The following is a 12,908-nucleotide window of genomic DNA, read 5'->3' on the forward strand; positions in this document are numbered from 1 at the left end:
ACACTCTCAACAACCTTCGCAAGAAAGCGAAGGTTGGAGACAGGACGAAAGTTGTTCAATATAGCTGGGTCCAAGGCAGGCTTCTTGAGGAGAGGCCTCACCACCGCCTCTTTCAAGACGGCGGGGAAGCTACCCTCACTCAAAGAGGCCGATATAACTGCCTGGAACCAGCTACGTGTCCTCTCCCGGGCTGCATAAACCAGCCAGGAAGGGCACGGGTCCAATAAACATGTGGTGGTGCTCAGCCTCCCCATGATCCTGTCCACTTCCTCCGGAGTCACAGAATCAAACTCCTCCCAGGTGATATCGACAAGACCACCCGTGTCCTGCTCGACAGACTCTGCCCAGTCAGAGTCCAGACCGGTCCGAATCCGAGAGATTTTGTCCGACAGATGCTGGTTAAACTCCTCGGCACGACCCTGCAAGGGATCCTCCCTCACCTCCTGATTCAGGAGGGAGCGAGTCACCCTAAACAGGGCGGCCGGGCGATTATCTGCGGACGCGATAAGGGTGGCGAAGTGGTTAGACCTCGCCTCCCTTATCGCAGCGAGATAAGACCTAGTATTTTTGTAAAAAGGATACAAATCAAGAAGTTCATAAAGGCTATACCTTTTGAGTACAAACTCATAATTAGTTTATTACCGACGTACCTTTCTAGAAAGCAGTGCTAAGGACATCTTTGACCCCTGATAACTCCACAGGTATAGTCATGCGGCTTTCAGTGGTAATACACAGTGGTTTGCCATTCAGCCTTTTGGTCTTACACCATATTTTGGAATTCTCTGGTGTTCCCCTTTTAGAGGACTGTACTAAGCCAGCCTAAATAAGGCTAAGTTTGTCAGCCCAGACAAGATTGATGGAGCTGAAGTACAGTGCTGGAAGATGCTGTCATTTCCAGATGCCTGTTGTGGAACACCTACCACACTGATACAGGTAGTCCTTGACTTACAATGGTTCATTTAGTGACAGTTTGAAGTTACAACAGCATTGAAGAAATTGATTTATGATCATTTTTCACAAGACAGTTGCAGCATCCCCATGGTCACGTGATCAAAATTCTGATGCTTGGCAACTGACTCATATTTATGACCATTGGGAGTGTCCTGGAGTCATGTGACCTTCTGACAAAGCCAATGGGGAAGCCAGATTCACTTAACAACCGTGTTACTAAACAACTGCAGTGATTCACTTAACAACTATGGCAATTAAGGTCGTACTTAAAAATCACTTAATAAATGTCACAGCAACAGAAATGTTGGGCTCAGTTGCAGTCATAGGGTGAGGACTTCCTGTATCAGATTTAAGAAGGGGAAAAAATGGGGAAACACAGGCATCATGAGTTCATCTTTAAGAATTCATACTATGAATTTGATCTGCAGGAAGTATATAGATGTGGGGACACTGGCCAATTTCTGGTGGATCACCTATTTACCTGTTGGCTAGTTATTTCAAAGGTTGCTCAATACCGTACAAGTTAGGCTCTTACTGCTAAGAGGCACTGTGCCCGCTCTTTTGCTTTATACTTTAAAATCAATCTGTGGACCTCAGGGACTTTAGTTCAGAAAGGAAAAAGAAAAGGTGCATTACAGAGACCAAAGGAAAGCTACCTCCGCATCAGATCTTCTTTTCCCTGTGATGTATCACAGTATCCAGCCACACAATGTACATTGATTGGAGCAGCTGAACTAGAGGGGGAAAAAAAAAGTGTGGCTCCCTAGCCTGCAGCAGACACTGAATAATTATAACCCAAACACGAATGCAGCACTACAGCGCAGTCTACCTGTGCTGCTAAAGGCTTGCTTGAAACAGCCAAAAACCGAATCGCAAGGAGAGGGTACGAAACCAGGCAGCCCTGCCGGTGAAGGAGGACGGGTTTGGAGGGTGTGTGTGTGTGTGTGTGTGTGTGTGTGTGTGTGTGTGTGTGTGTGTGTGTGTGTGTGTGTGTGAAAAGCTAGTTCCGAAGGTTGGGGTCGAGCCCCTTCTCCGCAACCGACTGGCGAGGGGATCATTTCTCTCACTAGGTGGCGCCGCCGCCGCCACCCCCAACACGGCTCTTTTATTTTCTTCCACAGAGCTGCCCGGCACCGAGATCTTCCCGAAGCCGCTGAAAAATCGGCTCCCGCTGCAGCAGACGCGGAGGCCGGCGCACGCTTAGCGCTTCCCTTCCGTCGGAGCTGCGAACTCCAGGAAAGAGACGTTGTTTGTTGCTGCCGCCGCCGCCGAAATGAAGCGCGGGGAGGAGCGCGGTTGGCTCAGGACTCCCTCCGCCTTGGCTGCCTTTTTCCTCCTCTCGTGCTGCGCCTGGGGTGAGTGAGTTGCTGAACGGGACCGGGGAGCCGGAGCAGGAACAACTGCTTTTCGCCGCCTCTTTCCCTCTTTGAGGCGGGAAAAGAAAAGGCAGCCGCGGCTGCAGGCGCGGCACGAGAGCTGCTTTCTAGCCGCTAGCCCGGCCGGTCCCCGTCCGCCGCCGCCCGAGAGGGGAAGCGGATGCGGCGGGAGCTTTTACCCCAGGGGGTCTTCAAACTTGGCCCTTTTATGACTTGTGGACTTCAGCTCCCAGAATTCCTCAGCCAGCAAATGCTGGCTGAGGAATTCTGGGAGCTGAAGTCCACAAGTCATAAAAGGGCCAAGTTTGAAGACCCCTGTTTTACCCTGCCTTGAAGTTTGTTCGCGGGAGATAGGCTGGCGGAGAACCGAAGGAAGTCCCCTGCCCTTCGCCCCTCGGCGTTGCTCAGGGCTGCCGCTGTTTCCTGTCCCTCCTCGGTTTCGCGGTGCAGCCTGTCCGGCAGGGGGAAAAGTCCGGAGTCCAGAGCCCAAGACCTTGTTTTTGTGTTTTTTTTCCCTGAGGTTGAGGGCGGGGTGGGGGTGGGGAAGCAAAAGCTAACCCCGGAAACGAGTTGAAAACTCCGGAGAGGCAGGGTGCTTTTAACTCGCTGCAAGCGCTTTTCCCTTAAGCCAGGGGTCTTCAAACTTGGCCCTTTTATGACTTGTGGACTTCAACTCCCAGAATTCCTCAGCCAGCTTTGCTGGCTGAGGAATTCTGGGAGTTGAAGTCCACAAGTCATAAAAGGGCCAAGTTTGAAGACCCCTGCCTTAAGCCAAGAAAGCGGGCATGGCGTGGAATTTGCCGCCGCCGCCGGCTGATCCTTATGCCGCCGCTGCGATAACGGGAAGCGCGCTGGCCTTATGTATGGTGTGCCGGACTTGTTAAAGGCGAGGAATGGCTGGATTCCCCAGGCTTTGTGTCTCTCGTCGGATCAGTCAGGCGGGAAAGAAACGTCTCTAAGTCATTCTCCCTAATAATTGGGGCAAAGGCAAGTTTGGATAAATGGCTAGCAGGGCAGATGTAGCCGTCTGTTAAAATTGATTTCCATTGGAGCTGTTTTTGTGCCAAAGAAGCAGCCTACCAACACCTACCCCGCTTCTCTGAGCTGCCACAGAGGCCCCTGCTTTTCTGAGGCGGGGGTATCATGGTGTTCCTTGCGAGTGTGTCATAACCTTACTTACCGCCACATCTCTTCTCCCATTCAGATAGGTTTTTGCAGCTCAAAAAGCAATGATAGGATATAGTGGTTGGAAAGGCAGACTGACTGAACAAATGATGCATGAAGTTTAAATATGACAAAAGAAGGAGAAACAAACAGGCATCTGAGTCATCTTGGCAGAACTGGCTTGGAATTTACACACTGGTTATGTATTAAATGTAAAGAAAAAAGCTAATCAGTTTCAGATGTGTGGGAAAACACAATATGTTCCCACAAAATGTATTTAATTAACCTGCATGCATGGGCCATGTGATTCAGCAGCCAAGATTGAAATTTTCCAATGCTTATGTCTTGGTTATGAACCCCGAATGAATGTCATGTCTAGTTAGTATTCCCCTTTATTTGAAGCATGGTTTTTCATTACTTTAAATTTCTAGTTAGAAATGCAGCTGCTGTAAATTTGGGCAACACAATTAACTACAGAAAAGCCACTGGGGAGCTTCCTGAGATGGCAACAAAAAGCCTGTCAACATATGCACCTTGATGAGGTGGAGTTGTTTAATGTTTCTGTGGCCTCTTTTGTCATAGTATAGCTGTACTGTTAAAGGATTTAAGAGGCTTCAGTATCTACATGAGGAAAACTTAAGGGACCTGCATTACAATGCTCTGGAAATAGCAAAATATATTTGAATACTATATTACAGTACCATACCTTTAATAAGGCTTATGATTACTATATGGGGCAACATTTTTAAAAGAAAAAAATGTTTGTTATGGTAGAAAAACTTATTTTAATATTTGTTTCTATGTCTCCAGGTTCAACTGATTCCTGGCAGTTGATAGATAGCATTTTAAAAGTAGCTTTTTTCTTATTGAATGTTGAAAAGGGGTTGTCGTTTATCTTTCTGTCTTTTAGTAATCACTTCCTATCTAAGTCTGCACACTGAAATTCTCTTAAGAGTAAAAATGGAAAAACTAGAAATGTCTTAGCATAACATCTTATCAGGTAGTGGATAAAAATTGGCTAGTTGGATATTTTCTTTTGATTTTCACTTCTGTTTCTGTTATCTGGTGGCACAGATGTCATATATGTTAAGCTAAGAAAGCTAAGTTTCAGTATAAATATAAGAAGTACTTCCCTTCATCCTGATGTTCTACAGCAGGTGCCATTATTTTGCAACTAGAAACACATGATTTTCCCTTTAGGAACAGACATTTGCTCGCTTTATACAAGGCAATCTATAACCAAATAAGATTATAAGTCTGATAAGATGTATGTTATATCACAGACCTATCAATAAAAGATAAATAAAAGAAACCATCCAATACATGTTGATTTCAAAAAAGACTAAAACATCTCCAAGGAAAGAACAAAATTGAATGATAGCCCTTAATTTTTTGTGTGTATTTTTGCACAGGCTCTAATGGTAGTAGCATTCACAAACGTTCCAATTGCTATTCAAAAATTAAAATATCATGTCTGTAGGCCTACAAAACATAATACCTAAGGGAAAGTAATGAAGACAAAAAAGGAAAATCAATATATTAAGTCCCAAGTTATATAATCTCATTTATGTCACTTGGCATACAGAGAGAAAACAGTTTCTGAGGTCTGTCACTGCCTTTTGTGTGTATTTGTCAATTACATAATAACACCTAAGAGGAAGCCCAATAAACTTCTGTGATTCATTTTAATGGTCTTTCACTTGTAGAAAAGCTTTGGATCCAACATAGGCTTGTACTATTCATAGAGGCAGGGAGGCTGTTGATTCCCCATTTCCCCTGAAGACACTGCCTGCTGAAAATGTGCAACCGGCAGCAATAGGGACCTTTCAGATCAGCAAGAAAGATAGTATTGAGAGGCAGGAGGAGAAATGGTTGAAAATCCTCTTTCCTACAAGAAGCCTTTGCTAGTTCATGTGGGAAGACTAACAGTGCAGGCACTGTTAAAATCATACCACTGAAATGTCAGCAATTACAAACGTTAACCGGAAACATATATTGTTGTGTATTGACGTTTAAAGAAACACCTAAGCATTTGTATACAGTCACTACCAGTATGCATTTGAAATGTAACCGTTTTGGCGGGAGTCGATTATGGCGGGAGATTTAGGTTCAATCTGATTGGTTGACGGTTTACTCAGAAAGATATATAAAGAGTGCAAGTACCCCCTAACCTCTCAGTACAGTCACTTCCCCCCAATAAAGATCTGCCATGCTGTACTCATCGTCTCGGCATCCTTCCTACTTCCCAGAATCCAATACACAATATATATTATTGTTTCTTCTTTTTCTGATGTTTGGCTTATCTTATTTAATGTAGCCAAATAAGACTACCCATACATTGACAGGCCTAGAGAACCCAAGATTTAAATAAATGTTCAAAAAATCTGCAATCCCATGTTCGCACTTATCTCTGCCTAAATCCCATGAAACCCAAGGGAGTTACTTCTGAATAACACATAAGCCAACACTCTTAGTTAAATAATTAAATCATTTTCTCTGGAAATTTTCAGTGGCAGAAATCTAAAAGTAAACTCATATGATTGCTAGGCTGAAGCTTCATTCCCATTATTTATTAAGTGATTATCTGGGAATATGTTTTATTTAGGAAGCATTCACTTTTGACACCTAACTGTATTATATAATTTACCAAAACAATGGAGAAAAGGGCATGAGGCAGTGGAGCAGTAAGTAAACAAATGAGAAACAGAAGTACTGACTCAGTGTAAAAAGGAAATGCCCTGTGTACGTTTGACAGTGTAAACATGACTAAAATGAATTTTATATCCCCATCTCTGTTAGTGAGTCTCCTTGAACTCAACAAGTCTAATTTGCATAGGACTGCATTATGAAACACGTAAGATTTATTTACAGGGTTTCTTTCATAGAGTTTAGATTATAAAAAAAATGATTTTGACAGAATATTTATAGCTCAGAGATGAACTGTGGGATCCTTGGTGCTCTCTGGACTTGGTTGTTTTCTTGCAGACGTTTCATTACTCAACTAGGTAACATCATTAGTATTAGAAGGGAGTGAGGTTTGCTTTCATTTTCTATACTAGTGCAGCAGCCCCCAACCTTTTGGGCACCAGGGACCGGTTCTGTGGAGAGAGGTTTTTCAGCGGCCCAGAGGGGGCATGGTTTTGCATGCTGCCTGCATCCCACAGATGGGGCTTCGCTTGTTTGCGCGGACCGGTTTCTGGTACGCTGCAGACCAGTGCAGATACACAGACCAGGTGGTTGTGGACCCCTGTACTAATGGCTTGCTGTGTTGTTGGTGGGAATTTTATCTGTTAATTAAAAAACGGGTTATCTGGTTTAATTGTGGATGGATTTAAGGTATTTAAATTATTCAGATGTAAGTAGATATCACTTGACAGAATATGGAGATTTCCTACATGATTCCATAAGTTTGTTGCTGTTTTCTTATCTAAATGTTTTTTTCAATATGGCATTTATCACCATAATCTGCATTATTCCTGGAGGTGTACAATAAAACCCCTTAGGACAGATGGTGCACACTCATTATCTCCTAAATACTCTCCAACAAAGTAACTTTGATAATATTTTTGATTATCTAAATAAAATTAAGAATGCAATAAATGCCCTTAGTTAAGTTTGCTAATAGCTGAGTAAAGAAACCAGATTGAAATTAAATCTGGACAGTATTATGGGTCAGTAGGAGATAACACTTGGGAATTCACATACAGCATGTTTTGAAAAGGATTACATTCCTCCTGAAAGAGCAGACTCATAGTTTAAGATGTTGTTGCTGGACTGAAAGATAGCAGTTGCATAGAATGCATTTGCTTTGTAGTCTTTTATTGCTCTCATATACAGTAAACAAGGAATACAAAACAGGAAATAATTTGTCTTACAATACAAAAATAAATATCAACATCAGCATTAAACTTTGAACATACAAAATAATACTGGTCAACCTTTCCAAAATGTAAAGAACCACTTCATAGGCACAGATTCAGAAATAGTGATCTTCTGGACTGCAAACTAGAGGCAATAGCTTTCTCTCATAATATTTTTTGGGCTAACGCTCTTGCTCAGTTAATCCTTATCTGCCTCTAGGAGTTATTAGGGAAGTGCAAGGCACAACTGGATGAAAAATAAGAGTAAAAGGAGAAGCAGTAGAAAAAGTGGAAGAAGTAAACTTCAAAGGAAGAACTGGCTTAGTGTGGTGGTCTGGTAATTCGTAAATGAGGGAGATGCTGAAAGCAGCATAGGAGAAAAATTCCATTCTTGCCAGCACACAGTCAGTACTAAATGAGCCCTCAAAGCTGCAGCTGTCATGGTGGAGCCATTGGGCAGAATGTCAGTTGGGAGAGGAGATTCTCAGCAGAGTTGTGTAGGGTTAGAATGTCACCAAGCTGTCATATGTGTCTGCCAAGAAATACAAACCTGTGGAATTGTGATTGATGTGGTAGCTTGACTGGGTCAACAGAAAAGATGGTCAGAGAAAACGGGCAGCAAGCAAAAATTGAATGATCAGCGGAGAACCTGAAAGGCTACAGGCTCTGTGCAACATTTGGCAGTTGCTTCATCTGTTGTAATTCACCAGTAACTTGTGTGAGATGGGTGGGGGGCAGAGAGACAGAGGGAGGGAGAGGGAGATACTGAAGCAATTAGAAGAGATATCCCTCCATCTCTAACTTCCAGAACAGCACTGATTGAAGTGCATTGAACAGGGAGATATAACCAGGGCAGATGGTCCCCAAACTAATCTGATCCAAGTTATGCAATGCTTGAATTGCACTTGGAAAAAAAGAGATATCTGATGTAGCACCTAAATCAGTGATCTAATCATCCTAAAGCAGTGTTGGCGACCCGAGTGCCCAAACTGCAACCCAAAACCCACTTATGTATCGCCGGGTGCTGGGTGGGCATGGCCCACTGGGTGGTTGTGGCCCACTGAGTCGGCATGGCTGACTGAGTGGGCGTGGCTATGGTAGTCATGGCAGACTGGGTGGGTGTGGCCACCTAAATCTTGCCCCTGGGGAGAGATTCCTGTGGGGGTCGGGCAGGGTTGGGGGAGATCCAGGGGGTCTCTGGTGGGTGGGGCAATGGGCAGGAGGCTCGTCCTGCAGGGTTAGGTGAGGTGAGGGAGGGGGGAGGGCAGGGCTGCCATTACCATGGGGCAAGGCAAGGTGAGGCAGGGGCTGGTTGCAGACAAAGGGCGGCTCCGGGGAGGAGGAGGTAGAGGAAGAGAGTTTAAACAAGCTTAGCAACTGGAGTGGGGATCCCCCCCAAAACAAACGTGTTTCATGGGTAACCTCAAAGCACGACAGAAGAGACCAAAACTTGCTGCAACCACCCAGTAGATGGGAGGGGAATAAAAACCAAACAGCCCCCCCCCGGCCAATGCTCAACAGAAATGCTCACGACAAAGAAAGCCTCGGACAGGGGGAAGAGCGCAGGCAGGTGGGTATCTTACCTGATGGCTTGGGGGAGAAGGGGGCAGCTATACCCCCTCCCAAATGCTGCCCTCTCATGAAAGCAGGTTGAAAACTTCCAAAAGCGACAAGGAAAAAAAGTTAAAACAGAAGAGTGTCTCGCGATGGTTTTCTTCCCCACTTCCTTCTAGCTGCAGTTTAAATATATAAAGACCACAAAAGAAAAAACTTTCTCTCATTTTAATTCAGAAGACAGGAACAGGAGGATTGGGGGGTGTTTGTTTCAAAGGAAGGGAGAAATGCTTGCTGAGGAATTCTTGTAGTTGAAGTCCACAAGTCATAAAAGGGCCAAGTTTGAAGATCCCTGTTGTACATTGTATGCCAATGTTTGGAAACACCTCCATGAGAGCCAGGTTTTGCATACTCATGTATGTTTGGGACTACATCACCCTGTTCCAGTCTGATCCCTCCTGAACATGGGTGTCCAGTTAAAATTAGGGAGCTTCTAATTTTTCAGCCATTACAATGCGCAGCTCTCCTCCTTCATCAAACCGACACCCAACAGGGCAGGAATTGCCTGCAGACAGAAACCGATGAAAGTCGAATCGGTTTTCAAAATGGCTTAGTCAGGAAAAAGGTCTGAAAATGCCCAGGTCAGTCGATCGTCTCAGATGCGGCATTAAACCAAACGCCGCATCTGAGCGGCTGCTCTGCCACTTCTTCCACTTACTGAGCCCAGGAGCCCCCCCCCAGGCTTAAAAATCTCCCGGGCCAGCCCGACACACAGCTTTCCCAAGAACTGGAAGATGGATCTCTCATCATCCACAGCTGGCCATACCCTCGGTCTGCTCGCTGGCAACGATGCTGGAAAATCGGTCCAAAGGGAGCCAGTCGGTTAGCTCCGATTCTCAAAGCTCACAGCTTCGGAAGGAGAAAGTCCCCGCACAGTGGCAGAAGGACCAGCACCCAGCTGGGCCAACCGCAAGCCCTCAGGGGCTCCGGCGGCCAGTTGATCCCCTGAGTCGGAGAAGCCGTTGTCTGCATCACACACTGAATCACGAGCCTGGGAAAAGGGTCGGCCGTGGGGGAGACAGACTGACCAACCGAGGTGAGCCACCGCTTCCCCTCCCATGGCCGCTGCCGCCCCCCTCCCTGCCCGAGGGTCCATGCAGGCCCACTCACCGCCAGAGCTTGCCCAGCGTCTTGCTGAGCTTGGCGTTACGCAGGTGCGGGTACTGGTCAGCCAGCTTCCTGCATGCCGCCTGCACCCACACCGTGAAGGCGTTCATGGGCCACTTGACATGCGGCTTGGCCTTCACCGCCCTATGGCCCCGCACCGGCATGGGCCCCAGGCTCCAGTCGTAGCCCTTCAGCACCTGCGAGACGGCATCCTGGATGCGAGCAGGGAAGTGCTCGTCCCTGCTCGTCCCTGCCTGGCTTAATCAGAGCCTGCCTGGGCCGCTGCCACCTCCACCGCCATTGCCGCGCACGAGGCTCGGCAGCTAACTTCTCCCCCACCCCTGGAAGAGGTAAAAGGGGACAGATCCCGATTCCTCCACCCAACCCTGCTCTCGCTGGCTGGCTGGCTGGCTGGCTCTTCGGCCCTGCCTGGCTTACCACAGCCTGCCCAGGCTGCCATAGGTTCGCCACCACGGTCCTAAAGCATTTATCAGTTGGGTTGCTATATTCTGTACATTGTGCTGCCAAAATAGGTTAAACAGTTTCCTTCTTTTGTAGCACACATTAACTTTAAAAGATTTCAGACTTAAAATAGTTAATTCCTGAAAAATACATTGCCCAACAGAAATCCATACATTATTACAATAGTCTTAGTCAACAGGCTCTAAGTTACCAATGTATGTACAAAGTTATCATTGCCGAGAAAGATAGCCACCATAACAACACCATAACAACAAGTAACAGGGTTATTTAGCACAATACTATATACCTGTTTCTGCAGGGAGAATGGAACCATACCCAAAGATATTCAACTTCTATTTCAGCCAATTGACCTTTATCCAGCCAAACTTTGTATCCAAGCATAGGCTTGACTGTATACAACCACACTTGCCAGGTATAACACCTATAAAATCTTGTTGCAAGTCTTTTAATGTTGTTGCAAGTCTTTTATAAAATCTTGTTGCAAGTCTTTTATCGAACTGCTTCTTGTAGATCATGTTGCTTTAGAAATTAAATATACTTTTGATATCCATATAGTACAGTATTACCTCCTGTGTGTATTTAGGTGAACTATTCTGTGGCCAAACATGAAGATGGTATCAAATTATTCAGGATAATTGATTTTAAAGCAGAATAAGGAAAAAAATGATGAGTAAGAATCACAAGAAGAAATAAGGTTCTGTGTAAGCAATTCAAAATAATGCATGTAAAATATATTAAAATTCTTTGAAAAACTAATTGAGATTGTGGCAGACAGTTCATTGGACTAATTAACTTGTATTGGCAAATACTGTACTCTGTATTATTCCATTATTTATCAAATAAATTTGAACTCCAACAGTTCTGCTGATTATATTTATATTTTTATATTTATATATATATATCAAAAGGATACAAAGGTCTTAAGAACAACACTCATACCAAATCAAACCAGATTCTGATTGTGGCTCTTTCTTAGACTTGTTATCTTGGCATTGTTTCAGGAGAAATGGACTGTGAACAATTCCAGCCTCTGAAGAAGTCCTCTTTAATAAATATAAATGTTAACCTAAGGGTAAAGGGAATATCGGTATGCCATGCACATTATTTAGAAAAGTGAAGTGCTGGATGACAAAGCTATGTGTGTATTTATATAAGGCTGTATAGGTTTTGTTTTGACTTGAAACTATCTAAATTGGCTTCCGATCAGATCAGTATTTTTTTTATTCCAGGAAGCATGGGAATAACATTTTCACACACTACTAATTTCAAATATAATTATACTTGAAAATAATACCTATAATAATGACTATTATAGACATTCTACACATTTAAGAGGTATCATTACCTAAATTGCTTTTTAATTTCTATGTAAACATAATTTCTCATAGTTAAAAAAACAAGACACAAACTTGAGAGGAGGATAACTTTGTTCTCCTTTTTTCCAGGTTTAATTCTACATGTTGCTGCTGAAAATAGAAAAGATTGGATTGAACGTCGGTCAGAGGTACCAAATCTTTGTCGAAAGATAGCAGAAACCTTTGAAAAGATTTACCTATAAAATTCATCAAGTTTTGATATAAATATTTTTATTTATTTATTTATTTTATTGGATTTATATACCGCCCCTCTCCCGAAGGACTCGGGGCGGTGTACAGGGCAATTAAAACACAATATACAGCACATAATATACAAAAATTAAAATAAATTAAACCAAATAGCCCAAGCAATAAAACACGTTCTAAAATTTAAAATTTGGAATTTAAAATCTAAAACCCCAATCCCTCAGTCCAGGCCGGCAAGTTCAAATAACCAAGTCTTCAGGTCGCGGCGAAAAGAGCGAAGGTCGTGAGCCATCTGGAGCTCAACAGGAAGCTGGTTCCACAGGGCAGGCACGCCCACAGAGAATGCTCTCCCCCTGGGGGCCGCCAGTTGACATTCCCTGACCGACGGCACCCTGAGGAGGCCCTCTCTATGGGAGCGCACAGGACGATGGGAAGTTAACGCCGGCAAAAGGTACTCCCGTAAATAATCTGGGCCCATGCCATTTAGGGCTTTATAGGTCATCACCAGCACCTTGAACCTCTTTTGCTTGAAATGAAAAAGAGGTTTTCCACAGCTCTGATTGTGAACAGTCTTGTAATTGCATATGTTAAAATTGAATACCCATCGTGCTTACTCTCCACTGGAGTTAAACGCTTATAAATTCCAAATTTAAAAAATATTGTTCATTTATAGTTTGATATACAGGTAATCCTGTACTTACAACTGTAATTGAGCCTGGAATTATAGTCATAAGTTGGGTGGCTGTTTAGTGACTAACCATGTGACTGCACCCAATTTTATATATTTATTC

The 12,908-nt window shown here is 44.1% G+C and overlaps 1 protein-coding gene across 1 annotated transcript in view; it reads left to right on the forward strand.

Moving 5' to 3' along the window:
- Positions 1–2,054: 2,054 nt before the first annotated feature.
- The window catches only part of B3GLCT (beta 3-glucosyltransferase), a 68,087-nt gene continuing 57,233 nt past the window's right edge, over positions 2,055–12,908 (forward strand). Inside the window, exons 1-2 of the mRNA XM_083361878.1 lie at positions 2,055–2,306; positions 12,001–12,059. Of these exons, the coding sequence (XP_083218004.1) occupies positions 2,225–2,306; positions 12,001–12,059 (141 nt within the window). The 5' untranslated portion in view covers positions 2,055–2,224. The remainder of the gene's footprint in view (positions 2,307–12,000; positions 12,060–12,908) is intronic.

The sequence above is a fragment of the Vipera ursinii genome (genome assembly GCF_947247035.1).
Source record: "Vipera ursinii genome assembly, chromosome: 4".
NCBI classification, from domain to species: Eukaryota; Metazoa; Chordata; class Lepidosauria; order Squamata; family Viperidae; genus Vipera; species Vipera ursinii.